Below are 23,901 nucleotides of genomic sequence, written 5' to 3' on the forward strand. Positions count from 1 at the left end.
CAGATTTTCCTTTTTGGATCTCTGAAAGCAGAACTTAAATCTCAGAGCCTGTAAAGTTGTTCTTTTTGCGCCTTTATGCCATTCTCATGAATTAACGCTTCCTGGCACAGGAGATAACAAGCGTAGCCTTATATGGTATTATTTTGGGCGTGGAGTATGCAAATTTACTATCCTCGTGCAGTTAAATACACACAGGAGGCATTCATCAAGTTTACGCAGGTCGTTTACACACTTTTCCCAATTTAAGAGCGATTGTTGAATCTGACGTGGCGTGTTCATACGAGACTTTCCTGAAAATAAGGGAGAGGAATTTTGAAGAAGAAAATCAAAATGTTCTTGCATGAGGCCCAATGTTCTTATCTGAATAATTACCATCTCTAAAGGCTCTTTATATTGGATGCAAATAATGTGTCGTTTCCTGTGTGCAAAGAATGATTTTGAACCAACTTGCTGACAGTTTTGATGAAAAACCCACTGCACTTTGGGGTCACTGTTGCTCAGGAGGAAGCGCAGTTGCCTACCAATCAGAAGGTCATGGTTCGACTCCTGGCACTGTGTAGCCTAATGGTCTAAAACTGTTTAATACAGACTTCCTCTGAGATGTGTGATGAAACTTCTGATTTAGTTTTTCTTATTCTTTCTTTTTTATGTGTGTATGTTCTCTCCAACAGTATCTGGAACTGCGTTTTAACAAGACTGTTCGCATTTGTGGGACTGTGACCTTCATCTTTCAGATGGTATCTTGGTCTGCTTTTTATATAATTTGAATATTTTTATTTAGGAGATTATTTATATTCACATAATCTCACCTTCAGTGTCACTACTTGTGTAATTTGAAACAGACTCAACAAAGCTGATTATTAAAGTTATTATTCACTAGAGATAGAAAGTCAGCATTTAAATAGCAGTGAAGGTTTGTGTTTATCAGTAAAATGCAACCTTTGCACATTCACAGATGGATGTAGAATTTCTTTTTTCTGTGAGTGTGTGTGTGTGTTAGGCAGATCATAGAACACATTCATTGTCTGATTTTTCTGACATTTGCTCCAGGACATTGACCCTAAACAAGTTATTGTTTCATGATTTTAACAGCACCTTTGCAATGACTTGTTATATTAAAGCAAATTAACATAGAAGCCACTACCTCAAAACTAATTATGAAATATGTGTGAACTGAGACTGAATTTTTGTTTCTCAAATGCTGCATGGATTTCTTTCTTTTGTTTTTTCTTTTTTTTTGAAAATCATGGCAAACGTGTGTGTGCATTTGTATAGTATCAGAGCCCAGGTTTTGTTTAAGTGTAATAATCCAGTTAGACCAGCAGTGATAGTATCAAATGCAGTCCCTTTGTTTAAATAGCTTTGAATCCCTTTAAAGTAAAGTTTTTTTTATTATTATTTGTAAACAGTTCAAACTCAGCTCTGTTTGTGCAAGTTTTCCTGTTTTGCAGTGTTATTCTCTCCCTCTGCAGGTCATTTATATGGGTGTAGTCCTGTATGCTCCAGCACTAGCACTTAATGCAGGTAAACGTTTTACTGTTCAGAGATAAATTTTCAAATTTAAACCTTTTATTGGCTCTTTTTTTTTTTTTTTTTTTGTAACACAAAGCATGTTTAGTTGGAGACACTTACTGGTTGGATAAGTTATTATACAGCTTGTGCTAATGTTTCACTTGAAATTGCAGTGACTGGTTTTGACCTATGGGGAGCAGTGCTGGCTATGGGATTGGTGTGTACTCTATATACAGCTCTGGTAAGTAGCTCCCTTTTTCAACCCTTTGTTTCATTAATAGTATTACAGCTCTTGATGATAAGAATAGTGCAGTGTGCACAGTTGAAAGCAAATTATAGGTATCAAAATTAAAACTAAGCAATATTATGAAAAAGAGAGAGCACTTCTGAGATAATATACCACTTCCCAAAAACATCCGCCTGTAGTTGAATTAAATGTTGTTTCATTTTTTGCACATCTTTGATGACTATGACCTGTGATCAACCGTTGTGCTGCTGTCCCCAGGGGGGCTTGAAGGCAGTGATTTGGACGGATGTGTTCCAGACAGTGGTGATGTTTGCAGGCCAACTGGCAGTCATTGTCGTAGGGACCAGTCAGGCTGGAGGTATAACAGAGGTCTGGAGGAAAGCAGTCAATGGCAGCCGCATTTCTGGACTAGAGTGAGTACTGAGCATAGCGCGAGTGTGAGTAAATGAAGTAGTACTTATATCTTTTACATCTTGAAAATGCATAAAGATAGTGCCAGGAAATCTCCCTCAGGAACATATTTCTTTTTGTGATCATTTTTCCAGAGTTAATGTAACCTTCACTTTCACACTATAGCCTGAATCCAGACCCTCTACAGCGCCACAGCTTCTGGACGCTGAGTGTGGGAGGAGTATTTCTGATGTTGGCTCTGTATGGCGTTAACCAGGCACAGGTCCAGAGATACCTCAGTTCTCGCACCGAGAGGGAAGCTGTCATGTGAGAGTCATCAGTTTCTCATAACATTCTTGGCTCATCCCTACTGTTAAACATTCTAGTAATAATATAAAAAGTGGAAAAAAAAAAACTTGTCCTCAACCATCATGTTCTTTCAGGTCCTGCTACGTAGTTTTCCCATGCCAGCAGGTCGTCCTGTGTTTAGGTTGTATGATGGGTCTGGTCATGTTTGCTCGTTATGGAGAGGACAGCCCTCTGGACAAGGGCTATGTCAAAACTAATGACCAGGTGCACTCCAATGTTTTCATGTTTGAGCAACGTATCGCGTGATGTTTTCTGTTGATGAGCACTGACGCTGAGTTTCTTCGTTCAGATGGTATTGTACTTTGTGATGGATGTGTTCAGGGATCTGCCCGGCCTTTCAGGACTGTTTGTGGCCTGTCTCTTCAGTGGAGCACTCAGGTAAAATACTTAAGACCCTAAAGTGTGAAGTAGAGCTGGGCATTATGTTGACATTTTCCATTTATATCGATACTTTTAGAAATGAGGTATAAACTGTCTGTGTAGTCTGATGCTGCAAGTTTCTCCTTTAAGCACACAGTCATAATAGTTTCCCATTTCATCTGCTATATATCTGTGTATCATTAATTTGACTTTTTGTATTTTATCATATTTTATTGTTCTTTCATTTATGTACAGTGGCCTGCAAAAGTATTCACCCCCTTGGCATTTTTCATGTTTTGTTGCCTCATAACCTGGAATTAAAATGAATTGTTTGAGAGTTTGCATCATTTCATTTACAGAACATGCCTACATCTCTGAAGATGCATTTTTATTGTAAGCAACAAATAGGACAAAATAAAAGAAAACTTCAACGTGCATAACTGTTCACCCCCCTAAAGTCAGTTCTTTGTAGAGCCACCTTTTGCTGCAATTGCACCTTCAAGTCACTTTGGATAAGTCTCTATGAGCTTGCCACATCTTGCCACTGGGATTTTTGCCCATTCCTCAAGGCAAAACGGCTCCAGCTCCTTTTTGTTGGATGTTTTCAATGACTTCAAGTCTAACCACAGATTCTCAATTGGATTGAGGTCTGAACTTTGACTAGGCCATTCCAACACATTAAACCACTGGAGTGTTGCTTAAACAGTATGCTTTGGATCTTTGTCCTGCTGGAAGGTGAACCTCCGTCCCAGTCTCAAATCACAGGCAGACTGAAACAGGTTTAGTATTTAGCACCATCCATCTTTCCCTCGACTCTGACCACTTTCCCGACCCCTGCTGCTGAAAAACAACCCCACAGCATATTGCTGCCACTACCATGTTTCTCTGTGGGAATGGTGTTCTTGGGGTGATGGGATTTGTTGGGTTTGCGCCAGACATAGTGTTTTACTTGGTGGCCGAAAAGTAAAATTTTTGTCTCGTCTGACCAGAGCACCTTCTTTCATACATTTGGGGAGTCGTAATAATGCCTTTTGGCAAACTCAAAACATGCCTTCTTATGTTTAACACTAAGTAATGGCTTATTTCTTGCCACTCTTCCATAAAGTCCATCTCTATGGAGTGTACGGCTTATTGTGGTCCTTATTGTGGTCTGTCCTATGGACAGATACTCCAGTCTCTGCTGTGGAACTCTACAACTCTTCAGGGTTACCTTTGGTCTCTGTGCTGCCTCTCTGATTAATGCCCTCCTTGCCCAGTCTGTGAGTTTTGGTGGGCGGCCCTCTCTTGGCAGGTTTGTTGTGGTACCGTGTTCTTTCCATTTGAAGATGATGGATTTGATGGTGCTCCGGGGGATCATCAAAGATTTGGATATATTTTTATAACCCAACCCGACTTGCACTTCTCAACCACTTTGTCCCTCACTTGTTTGAAGAGCTCTTTGGTCTTAAAGGTGTGATGCCTCTAGCTTAGTCGTGTTGTAGCCTTTGGGGCCTTTCAGAAAAGGTGTGTTTATACTGACAGATCATGTGACACCTAGATTGCACACAGGTGGACTTCATTCCACGAATTATGTGACTTTTGAAGGTAATTGGTTGCACCAGAACTTTTTAGGGGCTTCATAGCAAGCATACCTACTTCGACTATTTTGTGCAGATCCATCACATAAAATAAGATTAAAAATCATTTTAATTACAGGTTGGAATGTAACAAAATGGGTAAAAAGCCAAGAGGGGTGAATACTTTTGCAAGGCACTGTATATGCATATATGTATTGATATTGCAAGTTCTTTAGTATGTGGGGTGTCCGTGATTTAGCGGTTAGAGTGGTTTTCCTTCAATTAGAAGGTAGGCATTTCAGTCCCCAGCCTGTCCATGTGCAGAAGTGTCCTTGGGCAAAACACTGACGCCCACTTTGCTCCCATTGGTGTACGAATCGAGAGACAAGGCACTGCATGTTGTACAGAGAATCGATGTATATAATAAGAGGTGCCTTATGAGTATTTGTAAGAATGAGAAATAAACTGTAATCCATCCATTCGTTTTCTATACTCACTTAATCCAACTCAGGGTCTCAGGTCGCAGCTGCCCATCACAGGGCCACACAGACAAACCAAACCATCCACGCTCACATTTACTCCTAGGGACAATTTAGATTCACCAATTAACCCAACATGCATGTTATGGGTGGTGTGAGAGAGCCAGAGTACCCAGAGCGAACCGACACAAGTGCGGAGAGAACATGCAAACTCCACACAGGAAAGGCCTTAGGATTTTGAACCAGGAACCCTCTTGCTTTGAGGCGATGGTGATAACCACCACACCACCGTGCAGCCCACGTTGTAATGTACATTGTAATACCTTGACAAGACAAATGGACTGTAATTATAGTGCTGTTCTAATCTAATTGACAAAGTTAATTGATTTCATAAATGCAGCACTCTAAAGATTTTTTAGCATAAAGGTAAGAAAAGATGTATGCAGTGTAATCTTCATTTTAGATGTAAAAAGAGTTTTGTTCAAGCAGTCTTTCCTTCCCTCCCCTTCCCTTTCATCCAGCACTATCTCATCAGCGTTCAACTCCTTGGCAACGGTAACTATGGAGGACCTGATTAAACCTCATTTCCCAAATATGGCTGAATCGAAGGCCACACTACTCTCCAAGGGACTTGGTAGGACAACTGGTTAATGATTAATTGGTTTATGGTCTAATCTTTTACAGATTAAAGAAAAGCTCAAAAGTTGTTTTTCTTTTTCATGTGCTCCACAGCTTTGGTCTATGGTCTGGTGTGTCTGGCTATGGCCTACATTGCCTCCATAATGGGATCTGTGTTGCAAGTAACTATACCCACAAAAAAGTTGTTGACATCTTAAAGCATTAATAACTCATTAGGAACAGGATAACAGAAATGGGCAGTTAGTCAGAACTGTTTGTAGTAGTAATTGGAGTAGTTGTAGTGGTTTCTTCTGTCGAATAAGAGTTAGTATTTTGAGTTATTACAGCACAACAGAAAAAATATACATACACTCAACCATTGTTTAGTTTTAGTACGCATCTTTACAGCAAACATCAACATCTCAGAATCATTATTTGCATTGTCATGCTGTGTGCCCTCAGGCAGCCTTCAGTATCTTTGGCATGCTGGGTGGTCCCCTGCTGGGTCTCTTCTGCCTGGGAATGTTCTTCCCTTGGGCCAACCCCATCGTGAGTCCTGCTTTAAAATGCTTTTTTTTTAGATTATCATTATTATTATTATTATTTAAACAAGGTAATGTTGACTTATTTGTCTCCTCAGAGTCATCAGTTCTATTTGCTTAGTCTTTGTGATCTTTGTGTTTGTTTCAACTTCTACCTATTACCTAGTACCTATTCTTCTCCTTTTCACAGGGGGCAGTGGTCGGGTTAGCAGCAGGCCTCGTCATGGCCTTCTGGATTGGCATTGGTAATTTTGTGATGCGTATGTCTGCTGCCACGCCACTACCCCCGCTCAACACCACTGCTCTGCCACTGTTTGACAACATGACTACTACAGTTCTAACTTCACTGGTCACCACCCCCACATCTAAGCCAAGGTAACATAAAGGACTAAAGGACTAACCTTTGTAGTATGAAATGGATGGATGGATGGATCGATCTATCTATCTATCTATCTATCTTTGGATCTTTGTTGATTTCTCTGGAGGTTCCCGCTGGGAAATCAAGGAGAAACAAAGTCGGTGCTGCAGTGCAACTAGAAAGGCTGTCTCTACAGCGCCGGAGTAGCTTTTTTATTCTTCTGATTAACATCTTGATTATATCGAGGACCAAAACTACCATCATCAAAAATAGATAAATAAATAGATATTTGAGGATGCATGTTCTCCCCGTGTATGCGTGGGTTCTCTCCTGGTACTCTGGCTTCCTCCCACCATCCAATAACATGCATGTTAGGTTAATTGGTGTCTCTAACATTGTCCTTGGGAGTGAATGTGAGCGTGTGTGTTTGTTTGTCTGTGTGGCCCTGTGATGGACTGGCGGCCTGTCCAGGGTGTACCCTGCCTCTTGCCTGATGACCGCTGGGATAGGCTCCAGCCCCCCCCCCCCCCCCGCAACCCGACCGACGGATTCAGTGGGTTTAGAAAATGGATGGATGGATGGATATTTGAGGAAATTAATAATAAAATGAGTGTTTTTCCATTTGTTTTATCAATTTATTTTTTGCTTACTTTATATTTATTTATTATTATTAATTTCCACGTGTCTTTTTTCACTTTTCCACATTTACACTTTTCCTAATTTACACATTTATTTTCCCACTTTTCCACATTACTACTTTTCTTCACCCTTCATCCTTGGTCAAAAGCATGATTGGTCATCTATGAGAAACAGTGTCAACTAATCAGCTCTCAATAAATCCACAGAAAAACCAACTGGCTCTGCCCTCCTGAGATAATGGCTTCCGGTCAGGAGATTGCTGGTGAACAAAGACAAATAAATGAAATAGCTCATAATATATTAGGGTGGGCTAATATATAGCTTTACAAAGGGTGAAGAAAAGTTTTAATGTGGAAAAATAAATGTGTAAATTCGGAAAAGTGAAAAAACAAAAAAAATGTGGAAATGAATAAATCAATAAATGTAGAAATAAAAGAAATGTGGAAATAAATATAAAAGAAGTAAAAACTAAATTGATAAATAAATGGAAATTTTAAAAAACCCTCAAATTTAATTATTTATTTCCCCATATATTAATTTATTTATTTTTGATTATGGCAGTTTTTGGTCCTCGATATGATTTATATTACTGTGGTAATAGCTCAGCACAAACGTTCAAAGAATGTGTTTTGAAATGTATTATCATTTAACTAAAAAAGATGAGAGAATAAACAAAGGAACAGTTTTTTCATTCTCATCTTTATCTCTGATCGCACAGCAGGTGTGAGCTGTATGTCGAACCAAACGGGTGCAATGTTTGTCTGTTTATGCTCATCTCCACCTCTCTCTCTCACCTCTCACACAGGTTGACAGGTGTGGAAGCACTCTACTCCTTGTCTTATATGTGGTACAGTGCTCACAACTCAGCCACTGTGGTGGTGGTAGGGCTACTAGTCAGTCTGCTAACAGGTAGAACACTTTTACAGTGCTTGTTTCCTTAACTGTAGACTATGAAAATAACATTTATTTTGACTGATGGTATCATGTATCATCATATCGTGCAACATATCAAGTGCTGTAAAATAGTTCAGACCAATGCCAGTATCACAGGCCTTGTGGTACTGAGGTTCCTTTCAAAATTATACGCATGCTAGAAGACTGGAATAAGAATTAAAGCCTTTGTCTTTATTTCTTTTACAGTTTAACCAGAAGCAATAATACTTTTATCTGCCTTAACTCTGTTTGGTGCTTTTTTTGATTGTTAGTATGCTAAAGTTCCTAAGAGAAAATGGTGAACATTACACTAATATCATAACATCGGTAGGCTAGATTTATCCTTTGTTATGGTAGTTTTTTTTTCAGCATTTATCCAAAATAAAGCCTTTGAGAACCAGTAGCATGACGGTAAAATGATTCATCATACACTACATTGCCAAAACTATTCACTCACCCTTCCAAAAAATTAAATTCAAGTGTTCCGATCATTTCCATGGCTACAGGTGTATAAATTCAAGCACCTAGGCATGCAGACTGCTGCTACAAACATTTGTGAAAGAATGGGTCGCTCTGAGGAGCTCAGTGAATTCCAGCGTGGTACGGTGATAGGATGCCACCTGTGCAACAAGTCCAGTCGTGAAATTTTCCTCACTACTAAATATTCCACAGTCAATTGTCAGCGGTACTATAACAAAGTGGAAGTGATTGGGAACGACAGCAACTCAGCCACGAAGTGGTAGGCCATGTAATATGACAAAGTGAGAGGTCAGTGGATGCTGAGGCGCACAGTGCGCTGAGGTCGCCAACTTTCTGCAGAGTCAATCGCTACAGGCCTCCAAACTTCTTGTGGCCTTCAGATTAGCTCAAGAACAGCGTGTAGAGAGCTTCATGGAATGGGTTTCCATGGCCGAGCAGCTGCATCCAAGCCATACATCACCAGGTGCGTGTCAGGTTTGGGGAGGGTGAGGTAGGACACGGATGCAGACTTTCAAAAGAAAACTGGGTTCATTTTCACAAAAACAAAGGACAAAACAAAAGCACGGCAGAGCCGGATGACAAAAACCTAAACTGAGAAATAAATACTTAATACAAAACAAAACTCTTGACAAGGCATGGATGAATACTTAACTTGGTGGGACAACGTGGCATGGAGTAGGTAACGTGGGTAGGAACGAAAGGATCTGACAAAAAGAATGGGGAGACTGGAAACTAAATAGGGACCTGGGAGTGATTGGTGACTGGGTGCAGCTGGTGGGGAATGAACAGGTGACATGAGTGAAGCTAATGAACTGAACATGGAAGTGAGGGGAAAACAATGGCAAAACTAAAAACAAGAACTCAAAACCAAGACCTGAAACCTAAAACATGATGAAACATAAAACTAAAAACATGGCAGAGTCCCGTGGGCGTGACAGAGCGATGCAAAGCGTCGGATGAGCAGTGGACACGTGTTCTCTGGAGTGACGAATCATGCTTCTCCATCTGGCAATCTGATGGAGGAGTCTGAGTTTGTCGGTTGCCAGGGGAACGGTACTTGTTTGACTGCATTGTGCCAAGTGTAAAGTTTGGTTTGATAATGGTGTGGGGTTGTTTTTCAGGAGCTGGGCTTGCCCCCTTAGTTCCAGTGAAAGAAACTCTGAATGCTTCACCATACCAAGAGATTTTGGACAATTTCATGCTCCCAACTTTGTGGAAGCAGTTTGGGGATGGCCCCTTCCTGTTCCAACATGACTGCCGCACCAGTGTACAAAGCAAGGTCCATAAAGACATGGAGGAGCCAGTTTGCTGTGGAAGAACTTGACTGGCCTGCACAGAGTCCTGACCTCAACCCGATAGAACACCTTAGGATGAATTAGAGCGGAGACCGCGAGCCAGGCCTTCTGTCCAACATCAGTGTCTAACCTCACAAATGTGCTTCTGGAAGAATGGTCAAAAATTCCCATAAACACACTTCTAAACCTTGTGGAAAGCTTGCCCAGAAGAGTTGAAGCTGTTATAGCTGCAAAGGGGGGGCCGACGTCATATTAAACCTTATGCATTAAGAAGGGGATGTTAATTAAGTTCATATGCGTGTAAAGGCAGATGAGCGAATACTTTTGGCAATATAGTTTAATTTTAATATTTGTTCAGTGAATTTTAGAAATATTTTGTCACTCTTGGAAAAAAATCTTTATAAATCTGTTCCTTCATCATCTCTGCCGTATTTCCTTTTGAGGTGAAACCCTTACCCTGTTTATTTGTCTCATTCACATCAGGACCCATGAAGGAGAAGGACCTGACCCCGGGCACAGTGTTCCCAGTCCTGGGCACGCTTCTTTTCTTTCTGCCGGAGCGCTACAAAGAGAAGTTGTGCTGTGTAACTCCTCTGACTCAGAAGGTAAGTTCACGTTTTACACTTAGTACAGCTGCATATTTTCCATATTATTTATTGTGTTCTCAATGGTTTCTTCACTTTTGCTGACCAGCCCAAACAAATCGATACACAGCCTTATCAAATGGCCAAGAAAGAAGGCAACGGAACAGCTTACTGCAAAGAAGACATGGTTACAGAGTTTAAAGAGGCGGAGAGCGACAGAGCGGAAACGGAGGACGAGGACCTGGACACAAAGATCGCTCTGCCCTCATGCCAGCTTACAGCTACAGATCAGGAGACAGCTTTTTGATCCTTTTTTTAGTCCCAATTTCAAAACGCACAAGATACACACATAAACTTTTGGCCCTGCTGCTGTCTCCTTGGGGGAAGCGCAGCAGAAGACCGCTCATAGAATTCTTCCCTAAGAAGTGACTTTAGAGGACCTGTCGAGCCGAGTCATCGACCACAGTATCTGTTCGTAGGAATGGTGCTTGTACCTGTTCACACTCTCAAAAAAAAAAAAAAGAATCCAGTTGTTTTTCTGATTTAGAATCTATCCAGATGTCTGAGCTCACAGTAAAGAGACTGGGCAGCTCCCATGCACAGTGATCTGTTACGCTCTGTCTGGATCCACTCATTTTCTTGACAGAAGCAAACAAATTTGTTTGTAGGTGTAAAATGATTTATTATTGCAGAGAACATGGAACTACCAAATACCAGAATATGTTTACATGAACATAATCTGAGAGACCGAATTTAAATTGAGGGCATGTGCTACATCGATAGCGTAGTGTCTTATGTGGTCTTGGTTTAATATAATTGTGACCTTTTAGCTATCTATGAATACATCTTAGTCCACAAAGTTATTATGAGGGCAGAGGTGGTATCTCATGGGAGTAAAAGAGCTGGGCAGAATGGAGGTGTGCATCTAACATGGTGTGCTTCATTTGCAAGACGTGATTGGCTATAATCACTCTGTGAAAATGTCGCTGTGCAGCTACTGGTTGCGAAAAATGAATAGCTTTTCTATCATGGATAGACTCTTCGCAATCTTATATGGAGAATAAAGTTCCTCTGTAATTTTTTTGCGGTGGTTAAGGCAGACAAAGGCCTTGGACCTATTTTGCCAGACAGGGACACAGTCTCTTAAGACTTCATACGAAGCCGCAGCTCCTTTGAATGCACTGCAGGTCTCCTGCACTAACAAAATCCTGATCTTTACCACCTGTCTGGCAAAACCAACATTCACCTAAGTTAACAATATTCATCCGAAATAAAATCTAGTAGCTTTAAAATACAAACTATATATACTATTTACTATATTGTCACTATACAGAATGATGCAAAGATATTGCTAGCGTCCTCGACAGGGTCATTTTCTCTGCCGCTGATTAAAGACTCGGCTCCATACCAGCAACAGGGCCAGCTTTCCTCACCAGCCTGTCGAGTCACCCAGTGTCAATCTTTCTAATGCTGCCTCCCCAACTCACCACCGCATAAAAGAGGCCACTGGCAATGACAGATTACATGTAAAACATGCAGAGGAGCTTGCTGCAGTCATTGAAGGACCACAGCCTCCTCGGGGAGGTTTTCCCTTACGCAACACTGTGAGTGTTAGCTGACCCGGCCATTTTATTGTCCAGATGTACCCCCAGGTGTTGGTATGTCTTCAGACTGTCTCTGCTGCTTCGCTTTTTCTTTTCTGATTTGCCAATGGCACTGCGTGAGAGAGGCCGTCTCCCAGTTCTCACTGACCTGACCACATGAGGCATGCACAGCTGAAAGCTAGATCCTGCCATGGTGGTTCAATATTGGCAACTCTCTTCTTCATTCAGCTAAGATTTGTCATAAAATTCACTAGATTTGTTGCTGCTGCACGCAGAAAAAAACCTCCATAAACTCCCCCATCCGTTCTGCAAAGCGCTCTGCTTGTCCTGTGGTGGTGGTCAAATCAGTTCAGTTCAGTTTTAACCTAATGTGTATACCATGGACTTCTGTCAATACAGTGGTGTAATTTTTGAGGACTAGTTGACATTTTGAGTACCCTAATTGTGTTTTGGACACTTTGTAAACTAAGTAAAACCCCCATAAATTGCATAGTTGATAGTGCCACATGATCACTTTGATCATGTTGTTTAACTGAAAATGCACAGTGGCACAAAGAGACCAAATGTCCTTTTATGCTAGAGATCCTGGACAAGATGAGACACTACTGTCAAATCAAATAGCAATATTCACAATGTAACAATACAAAAAAATACACAAAAGTATTTTTTCATCCCCGTAATGTTTCAGTGAGCAGCAGCGGAGGATTCTCCACACAAGCTTAGGGTCATAACCACTGAAGTAATGAAGCAAGGATTTTACTCTCAACCACTATTAAGAGTGCTATAAAGAAAAAAAAAGTGACATCTAGATGTTGAAGATTGTGTAAAAAAAAAAAAAACTTTATCAGCTTAGAATTCCATACATGTAGAAGAAATCACGGTGGAGGCTAAAAAAGGTCTAAAGCCCCTCTTAAAAGCCAGTGTTTGGTTTCTCCTGGGCAGAAAAAACATGTGAGGAAGAAGACCTATACTGTTTGTGTATTTGTATATGTCTCAGTATAAGTACAGAGAAACGCAATGATTCCTATGTGACTCGGTTCTGTATTAATTGAGATATGGTTGTGAACATCAAATTGCATTTTTAACTTTAAACCTTACATTTCTACGGTGTGGAATAGGACAGATTTGAAAAGTGACTTTTAAAAAAAGGTCAATTGTAGAAGACCACATATAAGGAGTAGAATGAATGTTTGAATGGGAAGTGTACATTTAGTGTAAATTATGGTACACTACAGAGACCAACAGTGCAAAATGGGAAACCTATGTCATTAATGAGAGTTGACCTGGTTTGACTACACAAAATATGAACTTCAGTGAGAGCACATTCTATAAGCAGCAGTTGTATTTGTCAGCACACATCGGCCGAGGTCGATGGCCACCCTTCCTCAGTCTGGTTCTGCCAGAGGTTTCTTCCTGTTGAAAGGGAGTCGTTCCTCAACACAGTCGCCTCAGGATTGGACTGAAGACAAGTTTCGGTGCAATCTGTTGGTTTCCTTAGCTAGGAAATTGTTTTTGAATTGGCTCTATATGAATGAATTGGATTCATTTTTTATTAAATGGATTGGATTGGATTGGATTGGATTGCATTGGATTGGATTGGATTATCATTACAATGAATTGAACTCCAATTGGTTTGACTATGTTATTAGAGAATATTATAGAATAATTAATGTAGAAGCACAACAAAATTATATCCTCAGTTTTCACAAGCTTTACATATTTTAAGTACAAGTGGCTCACTTGAGCCAGATAGGCGGACGTAGAGCTTCCCCGCACATCTTTGTGAGTTTGACTCTGCTCCCATGCGACAGTCATGCTCTGAGTCACAGAGAAGAAAAAACTTGATTTAGCTCCACAAGGAACTTGTGAAACCTTTTTTTTCCAGAGGTAAAGAAACATCTTGTGATTTTGTATCTCAAGTGTTGTGTTGTGTAATTTTGCCTTTTCTCTTATTTTCTTTTAGATTTAATTCAGGTTGCTGTCAATGCTAATGACTAATGAACACAAGTAACATGTAATTTCAATATATTTTATATATGTCGTCGTTGCCTCGTCATCATGACTTTTTGGAATCAGAATTCTTGGCCATATTAGCATTTAAAGTCATCCAGTCATTGTGTAAGTGATGTGCTTTTTTATGTCCAATGTCTGTCAGTATTACCTGTGCTCTTGCTAATGGACTTTCCTTCCATTTTATGTCATAATGGCCAACCCAGTCTGACAGGTTTCCAAAGAGTTTATGGCATATTTATGCAAAGCATATGTACTCGGATATTTATTTGTATCTCATTTCATCTGTCTAAGTACAGTCCAGACAATCAAGGTGATGCACAGTCAAGCAATGGAAAAGACGCATCTCAACATTTGTCAGTTGTTGGAAAAGAGATTGTAGAGACTATTGAATCTCCTGACTGATGGAATGTTGAGGTCTTTTAAAAAAACATGAAAACACTAGTCTATTGCAGAAGCAGCATGTTTTTTTTTACCATTGCCCCATTATCTAAATACCTCAATCTATCAAAACCATTTGGAATCTGGCTTTCAGATTTTTTTTGAACCAATAGAATTAATTTTTCAAATCTTATTTTCATATTTCTGTCATTTCAAGTAAATTCATTCTCTTTTTTTTCCCTACGTAACACTGTCCACTATCTCATGAAACAATTGCAACACAAATACTGTTGTTGTCTGTTTCTGAACATTTGCTCTTGTAAGCAGTTCACAAGACAAATGTCGGTGTCATTTATTTTGTACTTCATAAAAGAAAATCTGGTACATTCACTACATTTTAAATCTTTTAATGCTTCAGAGTTGGGGGGCTGATGTGTACTTATGATTGCATAGACTTGAATCCTCCTTTATACCTGAAATTACTTGAAGTGTGTGCCTGTGAATGATCCAGATAAGCTCCCTTATAGTAAAAGTAAATTTATTTATATACTATTTAATATAATTACTGTGAGATGGGTTGCTTATTAACCTGGGTGGAGCACTGTGATACTAATGAATACTCACGATGAAGCTGATGCAGTCAGTGATCTGTTGTTGGAAGAATATTGCCATCGGGTGCTGTAAAGCAGCTTATATAATTATTTTTTAATCATTGACTATAATGACAAATTTGTAAACTTGATGTCTCTTGAACATGTTGGATAGTTGCATTAAGCTGATTTTTGTAGCTCAGTGGCCTTTATACAATGATCAGAGAAGCAGAGTGGCACTTTCTAATTTCTGGCTACAATAAATATTGTTTTAAACAATATTTATTATTTTTTCGTCCAGTCAACAAGAATTCCTCCTGTCATGCATTCCAAAAAAAAGACAAGCAACACCATAAGCACTGAAGTCAAGGTGACTCCTCTGCTTTCGCTGTGCCTTCATTTTGTTATGATAATGTGTTTCTTTAAACTCGTCTTTATCCTGGTGTACTTGTCAGAAATATTGCAGTGTGACCTCAAACATCTGTCCAGGGAAAGACCAAACCAACATCCATGAACGTGGAAATTATTCCCATTGATGTAACGATTTGCCCCATTTGTCATTGACTGATAGATTGGTAGTGATGGAGGGAGTGTGATGCAGGAAACTGCTGAATGTTCCCCTCACTTGGTGAAACATTTAAATCGGTTATGTGTTTGGATGTTGTAAATATTAGATTTCTAAATTGAGAAGATATTGAAAATTATATTGAATGATAACATGTTTACTGTTTCACAACTCATTGTGGCAAAAAAAATCGAGTGGGCAACTGTCACCTGTGTGTTTGTGCCACTTTATGTGTAGATCCATGTTGTAATTAAAGGAATTACAGAATTTATTGTTGTTGCTTCTTGAAAGCAAAAGTTTTTGGACATTAATTGTGTTCTGTATTTATTGTTCTGCAACTTAAGTTAAGGATTTCAGATGACATCTTATTATGTAACATTACTCTGAGGGAAAGAGATACAGAAACACTTCATTCATTATTCAGTCATTTCTACCAGCCATAAACAAGGGAAATCACCGTAAACTACTCTTCTGTAACTTAGTAGCCTTCATGTCAATGAGTGTTCCATCAATCTATTTTGTATACCCGCTCAACCCAGTTCAGGGTCGCAGGGAGGCTGGAGCCTATCCCAGCTATCATTGGGTGAGACTCCGAGGGACAGTTTAGAGTGACCAATCGCCCTATCATGCATGTTTTGTTTTTGGATGGTGGGAGGAAGCCGGAGTACCCACGCATACACACCGAGAACATTTTTCAAACCTGTTTACTGAATGCTCGATTCTGGTTTGAGACTAGGCTTAAGAAAGTGAATCTCATTTTTTCATTCTAGGCTAATACTTACTTGCTCAGAACATCCTGAGATTCTAAAAAAATAAACACTTCATTAAAGGACTTACATTTTTTCATGCACTGCTCAAAGCTGGTATGCTCACATTCTGTAGCCTACACAAATACAAAGTTGAATATTTGTACTTTAGTATTTCCTTTTTATGCTCCTTGGAATGTGCACATTTTAGAGAAAAGTATTGCACTGTGCTCTGACAGAAATGATTATTCATAGTTATTCTGAACTCCTGTCACTCAAAGCTGAGTTCAGCATGTCTTAGTACTGATCTCAGGCTATCAGTGATGGTCAGGCAGTCTTGCATCCAAAGTGATTGCAGAGCACCGCCATATTCTCACGTGATAAACTAATTTGCACAAGAAACGGAGAATGAGTGTTGTCGTCATTGTATACTGTATCTCCCTGAGCACTCCTGATTGAGGTTATTGCATTAAAGGCAGGGTAGGAGATCCTGGATTTTGAGTCCAGCGAAGCTGCATTTTGAAAATACACAGGTCAAAAGTCCCAACCCCTTTCTTCAGACTTCCCCCCGAAGCCACGCCTCTAGAGTACATGAACGCGCAATGCTTGTTCACGCTGTTCTGACAGCAAGCATCGATCGGTTTGGCTAAACTTTTTCTCATGGCGGATTCACAGGTAAGAAAATACCTTTCAACATCATAATGAACCGTTTAATAATGCTAGGTGCTAGCCAAGCTGGCTCTAGTTTAGCTTCCTGCCAAGCTTCTGGACGCGTAATTCGTTCACGGAGCAGGGTACGCGCACAGGGGGAAGGAGGGGGAGGGAGGAGCAGATTGCAGTTTGATAGACGCATCAGTATCCAATCATTAACAGTCCGTTCAGTATGATTGGATAGTGTTTTTCCTGGATTGTTCGTTCTAGAGGCCACTAAAACGTTTCATTTTTGTGTCAAAACTTTTAATTAATTGGTTGCAATGGGGGTGTGAAGAGTATTTCAAGCAATATGTAAAAAAATGTTCCAGAAAAAGATCCCCTACCCCACCTTTAAGTACTCTACCCTATGCCTCAATAAATTGTTCATTTGAGCTTGATGTATTTTTAATTCAGACTCCAGATCTGTATTATAATTTTGTTTAAATTGATTTTCAAGGTCTTTAAATTTTTTCCTCCAGATTTGAAATTTGTTGTCTGTTTCTCTTTAGATAGGAAGAAAATCTAATTGCATTGTTCCTAAGGCAACCTTTAATGGAGGCCCACAGGAACATTGGATTATCTACACTGCCTTTATTTATGTCTATAAAGTGGGATGTGCCTGGGAAGAAGGTCCATGGAGGAGGATGCTGAAATTAGTTCGCTGGAAATAAGTAGGAGTCTATTCTAGAGAAGGATTTATGGAATGGTGAGTAATACGTGTAATCTTTGGTGGATGGATTTTGAAGTCGCCAAAGATCTACCAGATTCAGATCTTTTGCTAGATTACACAGGACTTTAGAAGAAGTTATTTGTGAGTGGGTGGCTGAAGTAGCGGACCTGTAGGATAATGTCAAAGACTGCCTTCATATCAGCTCCAATAACTAAGTGATATTCATCTTAGGCTAAAAGATCATTAGTAATGTTTTGGAAAAAAGTGTGGTTAAAAATGATTGGTGCATAGATACTAACAAATACCACTTTCCTTCCTTCTATTGATGCACAGCAAAATGCTAGTCTTCCTGAAGCATCAGAGCTGACTTTAATGATATTTAAATATAAACTGCGTTCCACTGAGCGCTTAGTGTGAAAACACAGAATTCTGGGACATTTTTTCTGCTCTGGTTTAGATGCTGTGCTGCTGGAAGTTCTTCTGCTGGTAACTCTGGCATGATGTATGCATCTGTTATGATGTATAACTATGGCAAGTTGTTATCTTGTTGGAACAGCTAGCTGAGTTTTCCAAAGCCCCAGAAATGCCTGGAAAAAAATCAAAACCTCAAATCAAGATGAGTTGAAGAGGAGATGTCTGATATGCAGAGCAGGAGCAAAATGGAGAATATCATGAAAGGTTTAAACCATTTTTCCTTGATCAACATGGGAAGTGTGAGACCAATGGCAAATAAAAGCTAGGACAAGCATTGGCCCCTGGTGAGGGCACAGCAGGAATATCAGGAAGGGACACGGCTGCAGGAACAACTCTGACAGATCTCTACTCAGCTTTAAGACTATATGGGCAGGCAGAGAGGTAACAGATGTTACAGTGCTAGTTAACAGCAAATGGTGTAATCCTGGACATGTCACTGAGGTGGAGAAGGAGCACCTCAGCACCACAGATGTTAAACTTCTGGCTGTGAGTTTCTGTCCATGTTGTCTACAGAGAGAGTTCACCTGTTACCTGCCAATGCTGCATGTGCACCCATCAGCTCAGCTGTTGTCAAGCTACAAAAACAACACCAAAAATCAACTGATGGCAACTTCTGAAGATATCACACACATCTTCCTCTCTGCTACACTTCCGCTTTCTACCTGTTTGTCAGCTGATTTACATTTAATTTTGTTATCCATCCATAGCAAAAGCAGATAATAATTATCCGTACTGCAGTAATTGAATTGAATTGAATTGAAATTAAACGAAATTGAATTGAAATTAAATTAAATTAAATTAAATTAAATGAATTGAATTGAATTGAATTGAATTGAAATTAAATTGAATTGAATTGAATTGAAATTAATTGAATTGAAATTAATTGAATTGAAATTAAATTAAATTAAATTAAATTAAATTAAATTAATTGAATTGAATTGAATTGAATTGAAATTAAATTAAATTAAATTAAATTAAATGAATTGAATTGAATTGAATTGAATTGAATTGAATTGAATTGAATTGAATTGAATTGAAATGAAATGAAATGAAATTAAATTAATTGAAATTAATTGAAATTAATTGAAATTAGCCCTGTGATGGAGGGTGTCCAGGGTGTACCCTGCCCCTCACCCAATGACAGCTGGGATAGCCTCCACCGATCCTGAGTTGGATTAAGCATGTATAGAAAATGGATGGATGGATTACTATGAAAGAACTCTTGTTGCTGAAACTTATTGTACACTGATAAAATGGGATGAGAACTGTAAGTCAAAACTAAACAAATAAGTAAAAACAACCTGTTTCCCTTGCTCATCTCCCAAATTTGCTTTCATTATTACGTGATATTATGTGTTCTCGATGATCCTTCTGCCCTGTGCTCTCTGTTATTTTGTTATTTTTATCCCTTTCCGCTCTCACTGTTCCTCTCGTCTGCCTCCCTCGCTCCAGTCATTCTCCTCATCCTTGGTGTCAACTTCTCCCATGACTTCTATTCAGTTCCAGCACAGATCTGGCCAAAGCAAATGGGGAGTGCAGCCTAAGAGCTCAATAAATCCACGCTGTGAGCATCCTGTACTGGCCATAATGGGCAGGAGATACTGAAAATATGTCAATTATCTCCCTACATTAGTAAGTGTGTGTGTGTGTGTGTGTGTGTGTGTGTGTGTGTAAAAGATAAGGCCTTGATTGGAGAAAACCATTAGAGAAAATGTTCAAGCAAAGCAAAAAAAAAAGGTAGCATTTCCTTTAAAAGTAGTAGTAAGTATTGGTAAAAAAAAAAAAAAAAAAAAAAAAAAAAAAAAAAAAACAAAACTCAAAGGACTTGAAAGTTGTGATGATATACTGGGAAGAGTCGCTTTAAGCGGTTGTCCTTACAGCATGTAGTTGAATTGAATAATATATGAACAGCAGACACTTTAGAATATGGTGCAGAAAAAGGGATCAAATTAAGATTACTACAAGGCCAGCTGCCATAGCCAACTGGCGATCTTGATACTTTTATTGGCATGTTGTCTGAAAGGAATGATGAGATGACTATTAGTGTCCAACCCGTTAAAAAATGCATCCGCTACTGCCTTGGGTGGTCACTAGAAAACTTAGGAGAGCAGCCAAGGGATAATAAGAGGAATCTAAAAAGTCAGCTGATGCTTAATTGTCTGTGATCAAACCCTGCAAATCCCAGGCAGTATCTGATGGAGTGGGTTTCCGGTTCAAATAAATTAGTTTTCACTTTCTAATTCCCTACCACTGGCCAGTGAGTTACGAGAATAATCTTTTAGTTAGCTGGATTATTAGATGGCTTGGGCAAAGATATAGCCTCGACAAGCCATTCAGTAATCTTAATTTTGTCCTTTTTTTACTCTAACATACTGTGGGAGAGTTGAGCTATTCTGTTATTATTAAAGAGTGATAAGTAAAAGTTTAAAGTTCAGAAGTGAGAGGAGTCGACACTTAACAGAAATTGTAAAACAAATTTAAAAAGTTTGTGAAGGAGTCAAAGAATCAAATCAAATATAGCTAGAATAGGTTCCAGAATTTGCAGTTTATGAATAATATTACATACGGGAAGACAATAGTGCTGGTTAAAATATACTGTTTAAAATAGTTTGTAGATATTGAAATGTAAAATGCTAGGTGCAAGCTGTAAGTGATGTTAAACTGTCTACTGAGAAAAAAAAATGGAGATGAGGAGTTGAGAAGCTGAGCTGGAGACATCAGTTGAAGTCAGAAGTCTGAGGAAACTTTGCATTGCCTCATTTTCCTTCCTTCCTTCCTTCCATCCATCCATCCATCCATCCATCCATCGGTCGGGTCGCGGGGGGGCTGGAGCCTATCCCAGCGGTCATTGGGCGAGAGGCCGGGTACACCCTAGACAGCTTGCCAGTCAGAGACAAACAACCACACACGCTCACACTCACTCCTAAGGACAATTTTAAGACACCAATTAACCTAACATGCATGTTTTTGGACAGTGGGAGGAAGCCGGAGTACCCGGAGAGAACCCACGCAATACACGTGGAGAACATGCAAACTCCACACAGAAAGGCCCCAGCCGGGAGTTGAACCTGGAACTCGCCTCATTGTATGAACTGAAATGGTAAATCTATTTGGTGCCATAAACATGAACAAATGGATCAGATTAAACTAGGAGAGTCTAATCATAAAAATGACATTTTGTCATTTACTTGAACTATTGAAGGTTGACATGGTGGTACCTGGCAGCTAAAGAGGAAGCTCTGTTGAGATTTCAACGGAAGTAGAAGCACTGAGTAAAGTAAACTGAAAGAAATGTTTCATCTTTTAAGATTTTAGAGATTAATGAAGTTGGAAAAATGGAGGATCAACATGTAGTACATCTTCACTCCCTTATACAGATTAGACGCAATGCTGTTTTGTTACACACATTTTTTCAAAAAGCTTTAATTGTGTTTATTTGTGCACAATCATTATGTGACATTTTGTGGTATCTTTACTATTTAATTACTGTCATTTACCATTATGCTTGTTTTTTTTTTTTTGTCTGGTTCAACGTAAATAAGCAAAGGCATAATTGTGAAAGGTCTTCTTACTGCATACCAGGATCTATATTAAGCACTTTAATATCATTCATACCAGCAAAGTTTAATCGTCTGGCTTGTCCTTCTGTTTCACTCCAGCAGTCCAAAATAAGTCATCAGTACATGCGGGAATCAGCTACGCTCCAGCTACTCCAGACAGATTTATAGAGCTAGCCTTGAACACTGAGCTGTTGCTTGTTGCTGGTGGAGCTGAGCCCATTTTGTTTAGGGAGAAATGATTTCACTTGGAGTTTGGCCTCTCATCTGTGGTAGACTTCTCTCATACACCCTTCAAAACACAGGCTCTTCTACTCTCCTTTTTGAGATGCCAGTATAAAAATACACATAAATAAATAAATATATTTATATATATGTATATATTTATGTACCAGTGCATGCCCCAATGGGGGAGAAGATGCGCCCACGGGTGGGTGCAGCAGCGAGCAGCGGGAGGGGCGAGGCAGAGCGAGGTCCCACCGCCAGGAACATCACAAGCAGACCAGAGGACAGAAAGTCCCAGACACAGGCCCAACCACAGCCAACGAAGTACACCCACCATCCCACACAAATCAGAGAAATAAAGAAACAAAAACAAAAAAAAACACATACAGCTCACACATCCACTTAGTGTCACCAGTAAAGTAAGACCCACCTGCAGTAGTATAACTAGTGGACATTGTGGCTCTTACTAGTTGACTAGTGGTACTTTACGTGGCTCATACTAGTTAACTAATAATAAAATAGTCCTTAACTAGTAAACAGGTTTTTGCTTGAAGTAGTTAACATGTAAGCAACATCATGTAGTTCCTCAAGGAAACCTGGTGTCTGCCCCCCCTGGCCTTTTTTGATGGCCACGTCTGGCCCATGTATTTGAAACAGAAGACCATCAGGTCTAGTTACAGGTCTTCAGGACAGTGGGTCTTCACTAGTGTTACTAGTGATAATTTGTGGCTTTCACTGGTTAACAAGTACAATAATTGTTAGTTAGTTGTAAACGAGTAAGGTCTTTAACTGCCAAGCTAGTTAACATGTTGGAGTTTTGCAGCGTACTAGTAACACTAGCTCGTAAGACTTTGATTGTTACTAGTTTGGTCCAGGGGGCCACTAGTCTGTCAAAAAGCTTACTAGTTTGGATTTTGCTGCTAGTAGTGCAGCTTCTGGTGTCACTAATGAGGATTTTTCTGGAAATAGTTTGACAAAAGGGTCACTAGCTGCTGTTCAACTAGCTGTACAGCATTTCTAACTAGTGTAACCACATTTCCAACTAGTTGTGTTAATAGTCTGTTTAAAGCGGGCTTTTTATTGTGGTATCAACAAGGCGTGGCCGTGGCTCAGTGGTTAGAGTGGGTTGTCCAATAACCGTAAGGTTGGTGGTTTGATACCCACTCTTGCTACTCAAAAAGATTGGTGAACTGTATGAGAAAAAAATCTGGACCATCTTCTACTTTTTAATTTCTCTGTGTGAGATCATCACATACGTAAGAATAAGGAAATTCATTGCACATATGTTGTTATCAAGGCTCTTGAAAAGTGACGGTGTCTAATGATGCTGCTTTAAGAGGCTGATGGTCTTAGTATTTTCAATCATAACTTCACATTTAGCTGTCTTATTAACAGTAACAAATAAAAAATATGTGAATAAAAGCATCTTTCTTAGGAATTTGGCTATATTAACATACATTTGTGCATTACTGTTTTAACAAAAAAAATGTGAAAACAATAAAGGAACTTTGGATCATGTACAGCGCGCTTAGGCCCATTTTAAACTATTGAGGTGATTAAGCAACAACCACAATATCTGGGCATGTTAGTCTGGTTTGGAGAAGCTCATTTTCATACATTTAAATCAGACTAACATGTTTACATGTATTTTAAAACTCTGGCATTGGTTGGACCAACACAATAATTCATTTAATTCTAGTGCCATGTAAGCGCTATCACTGTTTTTCTACTTCGATATACAAACTGCATGTTAATGTTTTTGTGGAAGCAAACGGTTAAATTCTGTGACAGAGCTGTTATGAGCCTTCAGACAGCTGCTGTGTTCCCACAACAATCCCTCCCTCACTGCTCATTTATGCACAGACACACACAAGCGAACAAATACAAAATAGAAAAGAGATTTTGATTTTTATGTTTTACAAGCATTTTTATTTCTCAATAAGCAGACTGAACTTTTCCATACTGTGAAATTAATATCTGAAAAAAATAAAAGAGTAACATTCAAGATTACACACTGTTCATCC

The 23,901-nt window shown here is 39.4% G+C and overlaps 1 protein-coding gene across 1 annotated transcript in view; it reads left to right on the top strand.

Moving 5' to 3' along the window:
- slc5a6a (solute carrier family 5 member 6a) overlaps positions 1–15,781 on the top strand; it is a 31,969-nt gene extending 16,188 nt beyond the window's left edge. The window contains exons 5-18 of the mRNA XM_075458642.1: positions 672–737; positions 1,473–1,524; positions 1,686–1,753; positions 2,018–2,172; positions 2,336–2,476; positions 2,593–2,722; positions 2,808–2,896; positions 5,435–5,547; positions 5,646–5,713; positions 5,994–6,080; positions 6,264–6,448; positions 7,876–7,979; positions 10,262–10,383; positions 10,472–15,781. Coding sequence (XP_075314757.1) covers positions 672–737; positions 1,473–1,524; positions 1,686–1,753; positions 2,018–2,172; positions 2,336–2,476; positions 2,593–2,722; positions 2,808–2,896; positions 5,435–5,547; positions 5,646–5,713; positions 5,994–6,080; positions 6,264–6,448; positions 7,876–7,979; positions 10,262–10,383; positions 10,472–10,669 — 1,578 coding nt within the window. The 3' untranslated portion in view covers positions 10,670–15,781. The remainder of the gene's footprint in view (positions 1–671; positions 738–1,472; positions 1,525–1,685; positions 1,754–2,017; positions 2,173–2,335; positions 2,477–2,592; positions 2,723–2,807; positions 2,897–5,434; positions 5,548–5,645; positions 5,714–5,993; positions 6,081–6,263; positions 6,449–7,875; positions 7,980–10,261; positions 10,384–10,471) is intronic.
- Positions 15,782–23,901: the final 8,120 nt, after the last annotated feature.

The sequence above is a fragment of the Odontesthes bonariensis genome, chromosome 24, assembly GCF_027942865.1.
Source record: "Odontesthes bonariensis isolate fOdoBon6 chromosome 24, fOdoBon6.hap1, whole genome shotgun sequence".
NCBI lineage: Eukaryota > Metazoa > Chordata > Actinopteri > Atheriniformes > Atherinopsidae > Odontesthes > Odontesthes bonariensis.